Here is a 14,748-nt window from a genome sequence, read left to right on the forward strand (position 1 = left end):
GGAGAGGAGCTGTGCTTCTTCACGAAATGCAGACTAGTTTAGAGCTTAATTCTGCTTTGGTTGCTTTTGTCACTGTAAGTTCCACTGCTCCTTTTTGATGGTGGGCTGTTCTGCTACTGACAGATTTTATGAAGGCTTGTAAATAATCCATCTCTATGTGGAATAATCCATCTCTGTATGTGATTTTCTGTACACCTTCTCCACCCTTGGAACAGCACAGTCACACTTTGCTGGAGATGCTTTGGAAGAGCCCTGTAAGAGAGTATTAGGCAGTACTACAGCATGCTGTAAACAAAGACGTTCTGAGCTGAATATTTTCTTTTCGAGTATTTTTATTTTTTGTCTGTGCAGACTTCAGTACAGCAATGTATTACTTACCTGTATTCAGAAGGGAAGAAACCCCATGAGCCCACAGGATTGCATGCTTTGGATGCTGCTAGAAAGGTGGCAGGTTTTAGCGGAGGACCTCACTTAAAATGGTGGAGGAATCTGGAGAATGCTGGATGTTTGCTGATGAATGGGAAAGTTGCCTGGATTACCATATATTAAGTAGAATAGGAGCTGCAGGTCAGAGCCTCTCTATATGCAATGCATCTGAAAGATAGGATTTCTTGTTCACACTAATTCCCCAGACTCAAAATATTAGTCTTAAATCCTGACAGGACCTTGCAACTTTTAGTTGTAAGCCCCTGAAATACATATGGGGAATATGCTGCATTGCTTCCTCTCTGTGTTCAGGTGTTGAGGCCATATAATAGAGCCAGACCCTTCATGGCAGCAAGAAATTCAGGAACTGTGCTTAGCTGGGTTTTCCGTGCCCACTGGTCCTCCTTATCTTCCAAGTACATTCTGGAAAAACTTGTTTTCTTTTGGCAGTAGGCTGCAAGCTAGCATCCTGAGAGGAATCGTAGCAGATTTGATGCTTGAGAGGTTTAGAAACACTGAAATTAGTGGAGGAAGATAATGAGGGAGAGAAGATGGGATAAATAGAGGTATCTACCTGTAACACGAGCAAATTTTCCATGGAGAGATTGTTGTTTCCAAGCTGCCCTGCCGATGGAAAGAGCGGAGCAGTGACACCTATTGACAGATTTCAAACAGCCAGCTCAGTTTTATTTCACTTAAGGACATCTGAGCGCATCTGAATGCTTCAGTCTGTCTTGCCACAGACAGGGCAGCCACCAGCAAGGCAGAAATGCTACAAGCTTGTTCAAGCAGGTTTTCACAGGGTAACAGTTGCAGTATAATGGGATATATTCCAGGAGGATATGCTGCAAAATTTCCAGATTATTTTTTAAGTCTAAAACTGTTGGCTTCCTCAGGTCTCTGCAGGAGAATTAAGCTAAAACCATTTCCCCCTTTTTGACAGTTCTGCTCTTCTCATCAAATATGTTTTCCTTTGTGCTTTGCCTCTCCTACTCTCTACTCCACCTCCTCCTTCTTCCCCAAGGCCTCTGTTATTTTGTATTTTCCCCATGGATTTCTGACATCCAGTCTCTAGTACAAGGTTGCCTTCACCATTCAGTCCTCTTCTGGGACAAGGGTGCAGCCAGCCTTACAGGTGAGAGTAACTGGATCCATAACACTCTCAGTCTCCCTAAAATCAAATTAAAGGTGAATGAGGAAGGGGTGATGCTCTTCCTATGAGCACAGACAGAGCCCACAACACCCTCCACATCACTTAAATACAGCTGGGTGCTATAGTCCACTCAGGGTAACCTAATCTTGGACCTTATGGTCCAACCTGCATTGCTTCAAGTGAGCGAAAACACAAAGACAGAGAAGCTTATACCAGGGCAGCTGCAAACAAAAGCAGCTACCACTGCTACCTGACTTTATTCCAAGGACAGTGGGAAGTGAAGATAAGGGCAATCAGAATGTGAGGAAAATACTTTTAATGAGGGGCAGAGACACTATAATAATTTTTGTCTGTTGCAGTTAAATTAAAGGTTTTTATTATTAAGAAAAAAGACACTTCTCAAGAAGAAGATGTAGTGGGGTTTTTTTCATCAAGTAAATATCACCACAGTGTTCTCCTCCTAGATCACCTGAGAGTGCTTTGTTCACTAATGATTTAATAACAACTGTCAGTGAGTATATGTGGAGCAGGAAAATTGGAGAATGAAAATGAGTCAGTACTTCTGATATCTCTATGGGCAAACTTGTGCAGCCAAATCTCAGCTTCAGTTCTAGACATCTTTGCTTCTTGACTTCCTGCCTTCATACCTCAGGAGCAGAAGGACTGTTTCACTTCTGTGAGAAGGGCTACTGAATTTTGCAAGTGGATCTCTTTCTCCAGTCCCCTGGTGCAGCAGTTTGGAAACTCTGTGTCAGGTTTTAAATTTATTTAATTTATGTTTCAGTGAACACAGTGAGAAAATATAACTAATTGTGAACCTGTATATCTGCTTTGTAATAGGATTTGATATGTCTTACTCTTCCTGAGCCTGGCCACTGACAGTGCTTGCCAGGACTTCTTATTTTTAAAATTGTTAATGGCTTGCTGCAATTATCTGCGCAGAAGCAGAAAAGCATTTCAGGTAGAGAGTAGTTGGAGCATGGATGAGATGGATTATCATATTTAGATTTATATTTCTTAAACTCTTAGTGAAGCATCATTATGCATCATGCTATATTGTTAAAGACCACTTGGGAGAAAACCTGACTTAACTTATTGAAAGAAAAGATTTTTGTCACTCATATGGTTCTTACTTGCTGAACAAAGGATCTTACTCCATTTGCTGGGTTTAGTCAATGTTATTTTGTGAACCAAATTATTTTTCCTTTTTTTTGGATGAAAGGACCCTGTTGTGAACAAGATACCATTGTATTAACACATTTTCCTTATCCTAGAAGTTCTGAAGCCTGCACTCCATTTCACAAATTCTTCCGAGCAGTTAAAGGTGCAGAGTCATCCTCAGCCTTTGTAACATTTCTGATTAACTGAAAGTCATTGCAAAAAAAATGGGATTTAGAAAGTGCTGGTCTGACTGGTTTCTTATGCTGGGCATACCAGCATAAGTTTCTAATATTACTAAATTTAGTGCTGAGGCCTCAGAAGTGTTGTGTTGCGAGGGGCCTGGATAGGGATTCAGAAAGAGGCACCACATAATATCCCTGATGTCCAACAGCAGAATAGTGGGATCACTCTGGCCTCTGGCTTCCCCTAGCTTCCTTCTCCTATGTACTTACTGCTGGTGTCAGGTACCCTTGCCAGGAAAAAAACAGGCAACACAAAAATGAGCAATCTGATATGACAGGCAGTGCTAGCCAAACAGGTTTACCAGAATGAAGTACAGAGTGTCCCAATGTTTTTTTTCTTCCAGGAAGGGGTATGTTCCCAAGGCATGCCCAGTGTTAGTCCCTGTGAAACTACTGTAGGCTACCCAGAGACACAGTTTGCTCCCTCTGAATTGCACCCTTTTAAATATCTTCACCAATAAATGGGGGCATGCAAAGAAGTGAATGGGGAAAGCCAACAATCATATAGCTTTACCCTAGGCAGTGTGTGGTTCTGAGCTTTACTGTGTGGTTAATGGACAACATTTAATTATTTCAGGCTTGTCGTTCCAAACAAGGGCTACTCGTCGCTAGACCAGAGTCCAGATGAAAAGCCCCTGGTAGCCCTGGATACAGACAGGTATGCAAGACTTTAAAAAGGTGATACACATGACGGCTTAAGTGAGTTTTCCTGCCAGAGGGCAGCACTCAGACTCTTCCCTCCACTGTTCCCTCTGACCTATGCCATGGTGGGTGTCTGTGTAAGAGCAAGTGAGAAGAGCTGTGAGAAAAAAGCACTGTGATGGAAAGAACTGAGGGTCACAGATGAAAGCTGCTCTACAGGCTCCCTTGATGTAACTTCTCTGTGCCTCAAAAACAGTTTCATGGCACAAGAAAGATAGGACTAAGTGGGGAATACACTTAGTCTCATCTAACCAATTCCTTCTTTGCTGTATCTTGTACTTCCCTGCAGTGATGATGACTTCGATATGTCCAGATATTCCTCCTCGGGATACTCATCAGCTGAGGTGAGTTATACTCTCTCCTGACATCCCTGCCATGAATGCCAGTAACAGAGCACCTAGAAATGGCTTATAGAGGCCTTGCACAGGCAGAAATGGCTACACAACAAATTTAGTAGTGGTATAAACTCTGAGTCTGGAAGGTACCATGGCAGAAACTGTGTCATGTTGCTTTCTTCCCTGGTGATCCACTTGGCTCCAATATCCTCACTGCCATGGCACAGAGATTTGTCCATCAGCAGTTTTCACAGCTACCTTTGGTTTCACTCAAACTTTCCCTCATTCTGTGTAGTCCTGCAGTGACCCATGAGGTGCAAAAGCATCATCTTGACTGCCATGGCTGCTCAGCAACTGTATGCACGCCAAGGACATAAATAAAGGATCTGAGGGTGTGCTGTGATTTCCAGTTACTGGAGTGGTCAGGGTCACCCAGTGTGTGTTTACTTGGAACAAGCAGAAATTCCAGGGAGGACTTGCAGAGATGAACTCTTGCCCTTTCAAAGAGAAAAGGCAGGAAGCTCAGGCTTGTTAGTCCCTCTGCATTGTTTCTGAGTAAATTCCTGCACTCTCTCATGAGTTTGTTGTTCAGCCTCTTGTAAGAAGCCTCTGGCTACTGCTTCTGCAGAATTTTGCATCCAGGAGCTGAGCAGCCATTCTGCCTACAAACAGCTCAGAACTCTTGTCCCTTATATCTCTTCCTTGGATAAAATGCCTCTGAAACCCTGGGAAACAGCCAAGAGCAGTGACCATGTCAGATGATCTGAGCTGTTTCTGTGCCCTAAGTGTTGTTTATACAGACAGCACTTGAATCTGAGACCCCAGAGCCAAACTTTACCATCTTTTAACTGCTATAGTGTGCTCCAGACTGAGAGGGGGGACTGCCCGTCTGCCAGTAAATAATATTATTGCATTACTTTAACTGAGGGCTTGTCCTCGGGGAAAAATTATTCCATAACAAAATGGTGTATCTCACTCTAGGTATTCCTGTTCTGGAGAAGCTAGTACCCTCCCCCTCACCTGAGTCCTACTAGGACTGTAGGGCAGTTGTTAATGATGGGGAAATACATTCCCAAATAAGGGAATGATGGATGAATCCTTCATTTTCTGACTACCAGAAGTAAGAAGTCCCAAGTGTTTGATGTTTGTCTCTTTGTCTGTAGCAGATCAACCAAGACTTGAACATCCAGCTGCTAAAGGATGGGTACCGGTTAGATGAGATCCCGGATGACGAGGACCTCGACCTAATCCCGCCTAAATCAGTCAACCCCACCTGCATGTGTTGCCAAGCCACCTCCTCCACCGCCTGTCACATCCAGTAGTGAGGCCGGCAGGCTGTGATCAGTGCTTTCCACTATAACTGTAAAACTTAACAGCCATTGCTTCCTCCTATGGTAGGACGTGCACCTCTTTGTGTTCATGGAGCCAGGAGAAACCAAAAAATTCATTTTATGATTGGTTGATAACTTATTTTAAACTATGGTAAAACAAAAGAGAAGTTGCTCAATGTGCCAGGCAGTGCCTGGCAGAGCTGACTAGTCTGGAGAGCGAATGCAGAGGGGTCCAGAGATACCTCCTTGGTTTGTTTAGGCACTGGGGATATTTTGTAAAGTGTCTTTTTCCAGAATGGGAAAGGTCAGATGGGACTTCAGGTAATCCTGCCCACTGAAACCAATCCATCTGCAAGATTAGGGCAAGTTGGAGGTATCAAAGTGTTTTACCAATGAGAGGAAGTCAGTTCTTAATTCATTCACTAAACCTGTTTCATTTGCATAACCAAAATGATACTATTACTGGGGCACAGGAATGGGGACGGACCAGGGCATCCTTTCTTATGGCAAGGCTAGCCAGGACTAGCATGACACAATTCATTCACTTGCAAAAGGGACAAGTAGCTGACATCTCACTGTGAGTCAGTATTAGCTAGAGTTGTTGTGTCACATAGCCAATGCAATCTACCCTTAGCGCCACATTAAATTACCACCAAACACATCAGATTCTATCTGCAATCCACTCATGCACTTCAAGGATTTGTTCATTGCCCAGGAATACCAACCACACCTGTGACTTCAGTTCAGTCATGTATTCTGACTTCAGCCTGTATTTAATCCCTGTGCAACCCATCTCTTTCCAAAAATCTTAAACTTTGTTCAACTGAGAAGAAATGAATCCTGCATGAGTCAGGACTAGAGATGTACTGAACAACAGTGCTGGAAAAGCTAGTTGAAGACCACACATTTTAACAGTGCTTGACTCTTGATATTCTCTTGACACTGTGACTCTGGGTGCTTGTGGGAGAAACTCGTTAATGCTGAAGTCATCATTGTGGTAGGGTCAGACTTGAGAGGAATTTTCAGCAACAGCAGAGTTATGAACAGCTTCAGCTGAAAGATGCCCATGAGAAGAAACTACTGTTCACCCCCTATCTGCCCAGTTGTGAGCCAGACATGGTCCCAGGTCAGGAGCAGTTGGTGCTGGAAAAGTTAGGAAACCTGTTACATTAGGTTGCTGGTCTGAGCTCCCAGTTCACCAGCAGATTGTTTTGAATGCAGAATCACTTCTGGAATTAGAAAACATGTCCTCTCACTGACTGCAGCATATGCAAGGGATGGGCTGGCATTTTTCTTAGTGTTGAGATCTTTTGCCGCAGGCACAATTCCTGTGTTTTCCTGGCCTTTCAGGAGGAAAGACCACCTGCCTTGGGTCATTACCTAGCCTAGGAAAGGAAAAAATGAGGGCAGTTCTGAGCTTCTCATCAGAATTCCTGAGTCACAAAGCAGAGCCTGAGCTCCACCACAACAGACAGATCCCCCATCAGAAATCTATATGAAGTGAGCTGAGTCTTTAAGAAGTCTTAATTAGCAGAAGATTTTTTTAACATACTGGAGATTTACTCTGTGCAGTGCAAAGCCTGATACCAGCCACAGTGTGAGTGAAAGAGCAGGCACACAAGATTCCCAGGCTTATTTACTTGATGGTGCTTGTCCCCTCTGCCTAAAACAACATGCTGCCACCCTGGTTCCAGGCCATAGAAAGAGGACTTGAATGGTGCTGTTTACTGAGCATCCCTGAATCTTTACACAGAAGTGATGGTTAACTTACCAACTCTTGTGGGGATAGTGTTCCTCAAGTAAATTCATCTCTTTTTCTCTCCACCTGGTAGTGCTGAGGGGGAATATTTCCAAAATACAGCTCAGGTGTGAGGTTGTCTGGAGATGGGGGAAATAGGGAGTAGAGAAAAGGATAAAAAGGAAAAAAACATTCCTTAAGGAGTCTTTTTTAATGGGGAATATAGTCAAAACCTAATAGAAATACCATGGTCAATGCCCTTTAAATCTTCACTCTTCTGGAGAGGGACTTTGCAGTTCAGCACTGGTATCATGGAACATTTTCATCACATTTATCCTCCTGGGTCAGTGTCTGTGCCTTCCAGCCTGGCTGCACATGCTCAGCCTTTCCCACAGCCCTTGCTCAGGAGCTCAGAGCATTTCGGAGTGCCTGCTAGAGCAACAAGCCATCTCTTCATCTGGGCCAGCCACTGAGGGCTGCACATCCCACAGGTCTCCATCCTGCTGCCATCATAGAATCATGCCATCATCCAGGTTCAAAAATCCCCTTAAGATCACTGAGTCCAGCTATAACCAAGTACTGTCCTGTTCAGTCTAGGATAGAATGAGGCTTGCTGTTCTCTCTCAGGGTTAACACCTCTCCTCTGAGGGACAGACTTCCACTTAGTGGACTTGGCAGTGCTGGATTAACAGTTGGATTCCATGGTCTTAAAGGTCTTTTCCAATCTGAGGGATTCTATGACACCCACTGTCCCATGGCACCATTACCAAGTCCTTTTATTGCCCCTGTTGCTGGTTTTTGCCTGCCATGTGCCCTGAGACATTCCCCAGTCCTGCAACTGCCTTCAGCCCTTTGCGTTTTGTGACATGCATCTCCTAGCAGAGCCCTTTAGGGAGGGAGGGAGATTAATTCAGATGTTCCACGTGGTGCTTCCTCCAAATACAAACCGAAGCACAACTCAAGCATTTTTGCCTGTCCACAGAAGGAGTTGGTTGCAGAAATAGTTGGTTTGGCATGACAGTACAGGACCATAAAATGGCAATTTTTTGGCTTCTCCTCTCTATGCTTTGTGTTCATATATTTTATTAGGGGAATAATGTAGAAAGGGTGGGGAAAAGTAGTTACCTGTGTAGGGTCATTACCAGAAAGGCTGAGTGGCTTAAGGCAATGCCCATGTGGCTGTCATAGAAAACTGAACACTAACCCTTCTGAACTGCAGCCCCTTCAGCAGATTATGACCATGCAGCATGTTTGTTGGCTCATTATGAAATATTGAAGACTGCCCATTGGTATGTATCAACCACAGATGAGGCTGGTTCCCCGTCTGGTCTCATGGTCAGACCTTTGCTTTAGCCAGCAGGTTTTCCGTATGCCCTCAGAGTCACAGAATGGGTAAGGCTGGAAGGGGCCACAGTGGGGTCATCCGATCCAGCCTGTCTGCTCAAGTAAACCTTGTTGGAGGTTGTGCTGTGGTGATTTCCTGGGAAGGTGTGGAGATAGATAGCTGTCCTGGCACTGCTCTCCTTAGACCACTCTCTGCCACCAGGGCCAGAAAAAGGCAGAAGGCAAGAGCACAGACTCTGACTCTCTGGCACAGCATTTCTACAAAATCTACCGAGCTGCTGGGTGGTCTCCTAAATGCAGATGGCATGCAAGAAAGAAAATTGTTCCTTCCTCCAATCTTTGCACCAAACAAGATGGCCCTCTCAGGCTACATTTTCAATCCAAAGTTGTACAGAAAACCAAGGAGAGGAACACCATGGAGTATGAAATGGCTGCCTTGCTGTCTACCTAAATTACCACGCAAACAGGATGTAAGGATATTGATGCTGGTGCCTCCAAAAAGGAATTTGCATTTGATGTCTCCTAAAGCCAGACTGGGTTTTTGTTAGGATTTTATGTAATGTCAGTCACTAAATTATGTGAGTTTCAGCAAATGCTTTTCTTTTATCAGATGTTAATCTGATAAAATATCAGCTAGTATCCTTGAATGTGAGCTGGATTTGAACTCTAGGGTCTCAGCACTCTGTTCCATCTTTCATCTGCAAACTCCACATTTCCAGATGTCTTTGGGAGGAGGAACATCCTCCTAGTCTTGAGGAAGGTCTATAGATAGTGTGTTCATGTCTGCTTTTCTAGTGTTTGTACAGAAACCTCAGCTGAAAGGAGGCTGATGCCCATTCTGAAGGCTCATTTGATATCTTACCAGACACATCTTGAAGTGAATCCTTGGAAGAGCCACTGGGTGATATCTGACATTGCTGCATGTCTGTCCCTAACATGTGTGCTTGGCCATTGGATCTGCTGTGCTCTCCTGGCTGTTCTGCCTGCAGATGCCTTGCAACTGCAAAAGCAGGTTACCATTCTTGCTGCATGGACTTTGAGAGGGACTTCAGGACAGCTTCCCCACAGAGAAGATGGACTCAGCTCCTTCTGGTTTGTTTCACCAGCTCTTGTCCCAAAAGCAGGCACCCACTGGGTTCAGTGGTTTACTGGCTGACACACAGGTCTGCAGTCCTGAGCAGGAGCCTTCCCTTTCCATGCACAGTCTGATCCTGGGCTGGCCTGCAGGCTGTGCAGGAGAATGCAGGAAGCTTGAAAAATGCAGTGCCCTGTGTGTGACTCAACAGAAACATGAAGATGCTTTTGAAGAAAGGAAGGACCCAGCTGGGCAACAGATGGAAAACAGGAAAAGGAAAACAAGCAATAACTAGAAAGATTGCCAAGTGCTGTCTTGGCCTCAGGCAGATCCCAGTTGTCCGAGTTGATCTGTCTCAGTGCAGTGCTGATGCCAGTGGGGAGCAAAGCTTGCTTTCAGATGTACACACCAGAAACACCCTGAGCTGGCACTGCAGCCAAATACAGCCCTGGTGAGTCTGCTGGACTGTTAGAGCACAGAAATGAGATCTGGGGTCCTTGCTGCTGTAGGTATTTGCTCTAACCTCAGGCAAGTCACATCCCTTCTTGATGTCAATTCCGTTCTGGGACACATGGGAGAAACCTGCCTTCCCAAAGTGCTGCCACCATCCTGCCAAGTGTGAGAGGCACTATTGATAGGACAGTTCTGAAGCAGGATGTAAATATAATGCTATAGAAATTAAATTCCTATTTTCAAAGTACTACTGCTTTTCCTCTCTTTACCCTCTTCTGATGTTACTCATGCATGCCAGAATACAGCAGGGTGAAGGTTACTACAGAGCTTAAACATCCTTAGAGAAAGATATTTGTCAAGGATGTGTTATCCAGTCACTTGGCAGTTGACTCTTGCACAACTGGCTTTTGAGTTTGCCTGCTCCTAGAGGGAACATGTACAAAGACTTGGTGGCCCAACAGCACCATTCACTGATAGCAGAATTAAGGAATTTAGGAGTGCAGGTTGGGATGGCAAGTAGTGACGAAGGGGAGCAGAGGATTGAAAGGCTCATTTTTGGGATATTCCCATGGCAGTTTCATGCTCTTGCTTTTAGCAACCATATGATCATCTTAGCCTTTAGACTGGTGGCTCTGCCAGGGCTCCTTCTTTGCTTTTCCATTCTCACTTCACACCCAGCTGGGGTACTGCCACTCTTACCTAGAATGCTGTAGGCTTTGGCACCTGGCTGCTGCTTGGCTCAGCAAGCTTGGGCTGCATGTTCAAAAGCAACATCTGCATAGAGGAGCAGTGCCACAGGGCTAGCTGAGAAGGCATGAAAAGGTCTTCATTTTAGCTGCTTTTCACCTCTAGGCATACTTGTCTCTTCCTTTCAAGGCTCAGCTGTGAGAGGGATTGCTCCAAACCACACCTCATCAAACTTTGTTACAGAACCACACAAGTCTTGAAGCAGAAGGGACAGGAATTTAGCATAAAGGGAGATTTTGTGGCTGGGTTTATCTGCCGGAGGTCAGTGAAGGTTTCTCATTGGAGTTGTAGTCCATATTTTAACTTCCTGTATTATGCAGCTGAGCTGCTGCATTGCTTCCCAAAAATTACACCTACATCCCTTCTTTTGACCCACTTGACATTGCTGGCAGTCCCAGAATGACTGCAGCTGAACACTGCCTGTCTGAGCACATCTTTGACAGCTTGCTGGGGAGGCAGAGGCTGGGACTGACTGAGATCACACAGAGCACAACCCCATGGCCCACACAAGCATGCAGCACACCGTGCCACAGAGCAGCACAGACACCAGCAGGACAGGTTGCAGCTTTCCCTGGTGCCTACTTGAAAGCAGTAGGCACCAGGAAAAGGCCACTCAAAGGCCATCCTAAGTCCCATAGCTGCTAAGATATTTACCCTCCCAGAGCAGCATTTCTCCCCTAGCCATCCATGCAGCTGTCCCAGGTGAAGCACTGCTCTTCCCCCAGGCTGCCTTTTTGCTTTTGCAACCTAAATAAGCTGCAACTTGGTACCCACCTTCCTCAAGCCTCCATGATTTGGGAGACACAGTTTGTTGAGAGATATAATACACACACATGGAAAGAGCTGAAAAACTTGGGCAAGCACTCTTCATGACAGACCTTCATATCCACCCCCAGTTCACAGATTTGTTTGTTCCATTTTTTTGCATGGAGAAGCTGCAGTAGCAGCTGTGTTCAACTTGTGGCTGCCTCTGTTCTAAGACAAACCCCAAGCAAATGTCAGGCCAGCTGTATGTCAGTGAACATGATGGGATAAGAATCAGACAGGAGGCTGGGATTTCTCTTCACCTACATGAAGGCTGTGAGGCTGAGGATTCACCAGGTTCATGCAAAACCTGGTGAGATGCAGCCCACCAAGCCGGATGCCTTCACCCTTCTGGCCTCAGTGCTGTGGGTCCAAGTGTGCGGTCCCAGACCTGCCAACCCACATACTCCTGGTGTGGGCTGGAGTCCTGCAGCAGAGGCTTTAGTGGGCAGCCTGTTGGCTCTGCTTTTGCTGCACTGGGGCAGGGTGCTGTGAGATACTGTTGGGGCTGTAGTTCTGCCAGGAGAAAGACTCTGGTGGAGGATGAAGTCTTTTCAGGGGAGACAATTCAGAAAGTTGGGTTTTCCCCTCCCCTTTTTGCACTTTTTTAACCCTTTTTACTCCTTCCACAGAGGTTATTGAACCTTCAGTTTAATAAGGGAGATGAGCTGCCATTAAATATGTGTCTGAAGGTCTGAAAGCAGGTGCTGGCTGGCATGCAGAGCTGGTCTATGCCTGACATGATTTCCAGACCTCATTGTCCAACCTGTAGCAGAGTCACCCCATGAGCTGGGCAAGGACTGGGGTGGTAGGATCAGCACTGGCCATCATGCCAAAGAGCCATGGCTTCCCAAACTGAAGAAGAATCAGACCAGAACATGGTGAAAGGAGCAACCGCAGTAGAAGGATAGCTAATTGTCACAAGTAATCTTCGGTATCCGTGTCCAGTGGTTAGTCCTAGAATTGCAAGCCTTGTTATATTGCACACACGTCCTCCTTCCACTCTCCTTTTCTCAAAGCAGCCGTCGCCTTTCTTCCCCCTGCCCCATGCACTAGTGATGAGCATCAGAGGCAGTTGCACCAAAGTGATTCTCAGCCCAGTTCTGCATCCCCCCTTCTCACCCGAACCCAAGGCAACCCGGACAGTTGTTGGCCTTCATGAGTCTAGTAATTCCAGTTGGGTTTCTTTCCTTGTGTTTCATGGCTTCCTTCCCATGCACTCTAGCAGGGCAGTACAGGAGGCTCTGACCACGTCCTAGGAAGTTTCTTTGCCCCCAGCAGCACCTTGCAGACATGCACCTTACTGGGAATGTACTGGGTCAATGCTGGTGAGATCTGGCACTGCCGGTCTTGAATGGGTGGCAGCTGAAGGGGATCCACCCAAGGAAGTTGGCAGAAAGTGGCTACTGTCCCTTTTCTTTTCTTTTTTGAGGGAAAGAGGAATTTTTTTGGCATTACAATTATTGTCCATCTTCCAGTGGCCAAGTTCTGGGCTGCATTAATAATTGGGGTTCATTGGCTGTCCAGGCAGGTGTGGAGCTCTGCACCAACCTTAATAGCAAATGTCATGGCTGTTGCCAGAGCCTGTGTACGGGATGGGTTTCTTCCATGCTGGCAAAGTACTTTCAGCAGGCTCCAGATGGACACTTCTGGCAGACAGAAAAACAGCACTCCTCCAAGTCCAGATCAAATCTGCACTTCCATTTTGTGTCCTCAGCATGGGAAAAAATTCAGCCTAGGCAAATGCCTTCCAGGTCTCCATTCCCCATGTGGTGCCTGGCCCCAGGGGAAGGGATGGTAGGAGGTATTTCAAGGTCACTAAAAGCAAGATTCTTTTTGGATTTATTAAATGGAAATACATTTCAGGACGGGAGACCTCCCGACCTTTGTGTTAATCTCAAGAGCAGGAGTTTTCTGGCTGTCCTTGCATATAGTGAAATATAGCTGAAACAGCCAAACACAAATAGAGTTAAATGTAGGGTTTGACCTGAATAACCTTTTAATTAGGAAGATAAATTTGTTGTAGCTTGACCTTAGTCCTTGTTAGGAACCTGCTAATCATTTGACATGCAGAGTGTATTAATGCTGCACTTAACTTGGCCATTGTTTTTTTTATCTGGTTTTGGGAGTTTTTTCACTCTCAAAGCATCAGTCTGCATCTTGTATGGGTTTTCTTTTGTTCCCTTTTTTCCCATTCAGATCATGTAGCACACTGTTGTACTTTTGTTCCCGTCTGTGTAGAGTATTGCCTTAAACAGATCAGTTGTGTTATGGTTTGTTTTGGGTTTTCTCTTTTCTACCATCAGTTTTATGCATTAATTTATTTTAAAATGTGGGGGTTTTTTTCAAAAACATGAAAAACGTGTATAGTATTTTTTTTTAACATTTCCATTGCAGTATTTATCATTGTTACTGGTTGTGTGTAGTGTAACGGAATTAATGATATTAAAAAGCATACATATGAAAACCAGCCTGACAGCCTTTTTTTTTCATTGGAGCAAACCAGGGCAAGGGAGTGTGAACTGCACCAGCTCCTCTGAGCCCCCAGCAGTTGCAGATCCTGAAACCAAGGGTGCAGCCTTCACTCCATGGCCTGCTTGGTCCCAGAAATAGTGGCTGCTGTGACCTGTGTGAATGGCAGAGGTAAATATTCCAGGACTGTCCACCAACTTTTGGGAAACATGAGTTCCAAGGGCAGCAGGAATGCACACAAGGCTGGACTCATCTCCTGCATCTGGTCAGCAGGAAGCAGAAAGAACTGCTGCATCTGTACGACACCAATGGGTGAAATAACCTCTTCTCCAGCCTTGCAGCTGTTCTGCCCCTCTAAGCTGTTGGCACAGGAGCCAAGCTCTGATTTTAAAGTCCAATACCAGCAGCTGGAAAACCTGTGGACCACCAGGGACAGAGGACAGTCATGGAGGCCAATGGATCATGCTGGCAACAAATCTAGTGCAGGATTAGTACCCCCACAGCTGAGAGGCTTGGATTCCACCTCTGCACAGTGGTGTTCCCCAGACCTGTGACCTGGGTTGCTCCCAGACCAGGGAGCTGAGGCAGGGGTAGGCACTGCAGTGTCCACCTTCCCCCCCAGCCTCCCACTGACTCCCTGGAGGGAATGGGGCTGATGGAGAGCTTAAACCTGGCTCAGCAGAGACCAGTAGGGAGTGAAAATCAAGGGCAGCTTGTTTTCTTCTTCTCTAAGGGCACATAATTTGCTTTTGCTGGGACCCACTC

The 14,748-nt window shown here is 45.6% G+C and overlaps 1 protein-coding gene across 3 annotated transcripts in view; it reads left to right on the plus strand.

Annotated features, from left to right (window-relative positions):
• FAM219A (family with sequence similarity 219 member A) overlaps nucleotides 1-13,978 on the plus strand; it is a 94,220-nt gene extending 80,242 nt beyond the window's left edge. For 2 of the 3 annotated variants that reach the window (XM_059837040.1, XM_059837042.1), the window contains exons 4-6: nucleotides 3,560-3,640; nucleotides 3,974-4,028; nucleotides 5,183-13,978. In XM_059837040.1, the coding sequence (XP_059693023.1) occupies nucleotides 3,560-3,640; nucleotides 3,974-4,028; nucleotides 5,183-5,341 (295 nt within the window). In that variant the 3' untranslated portion in view covers nucleotides 5,342-13,978. The remainder of the gene's footprint in view (nucleotides 1-3,559; nucleotides 3,641-3,973; nucleotides 4,029-5,182) is intronic. The other variant, XM_059837041.1, reaches the window with a different exon arrangement.
• Nucleotides 13,979-14,748: the final 770 nt, after the last annotated feature.

Source organism: Haemorhous mexicanus, chromosome Z, assembly GCF_027477595.1.
Source record: "Haemorhous mexicanus isolate bHaeMex1 chromosome Z, bHaeMex1.pri, whole genome shotgun sequence".
Lineage (NCBI taxonomy): Eukaryota > Metazoa > Chordata > Aves > Passeriformes > Fringillidae > Haemorhous > Haemorhous mexicanus.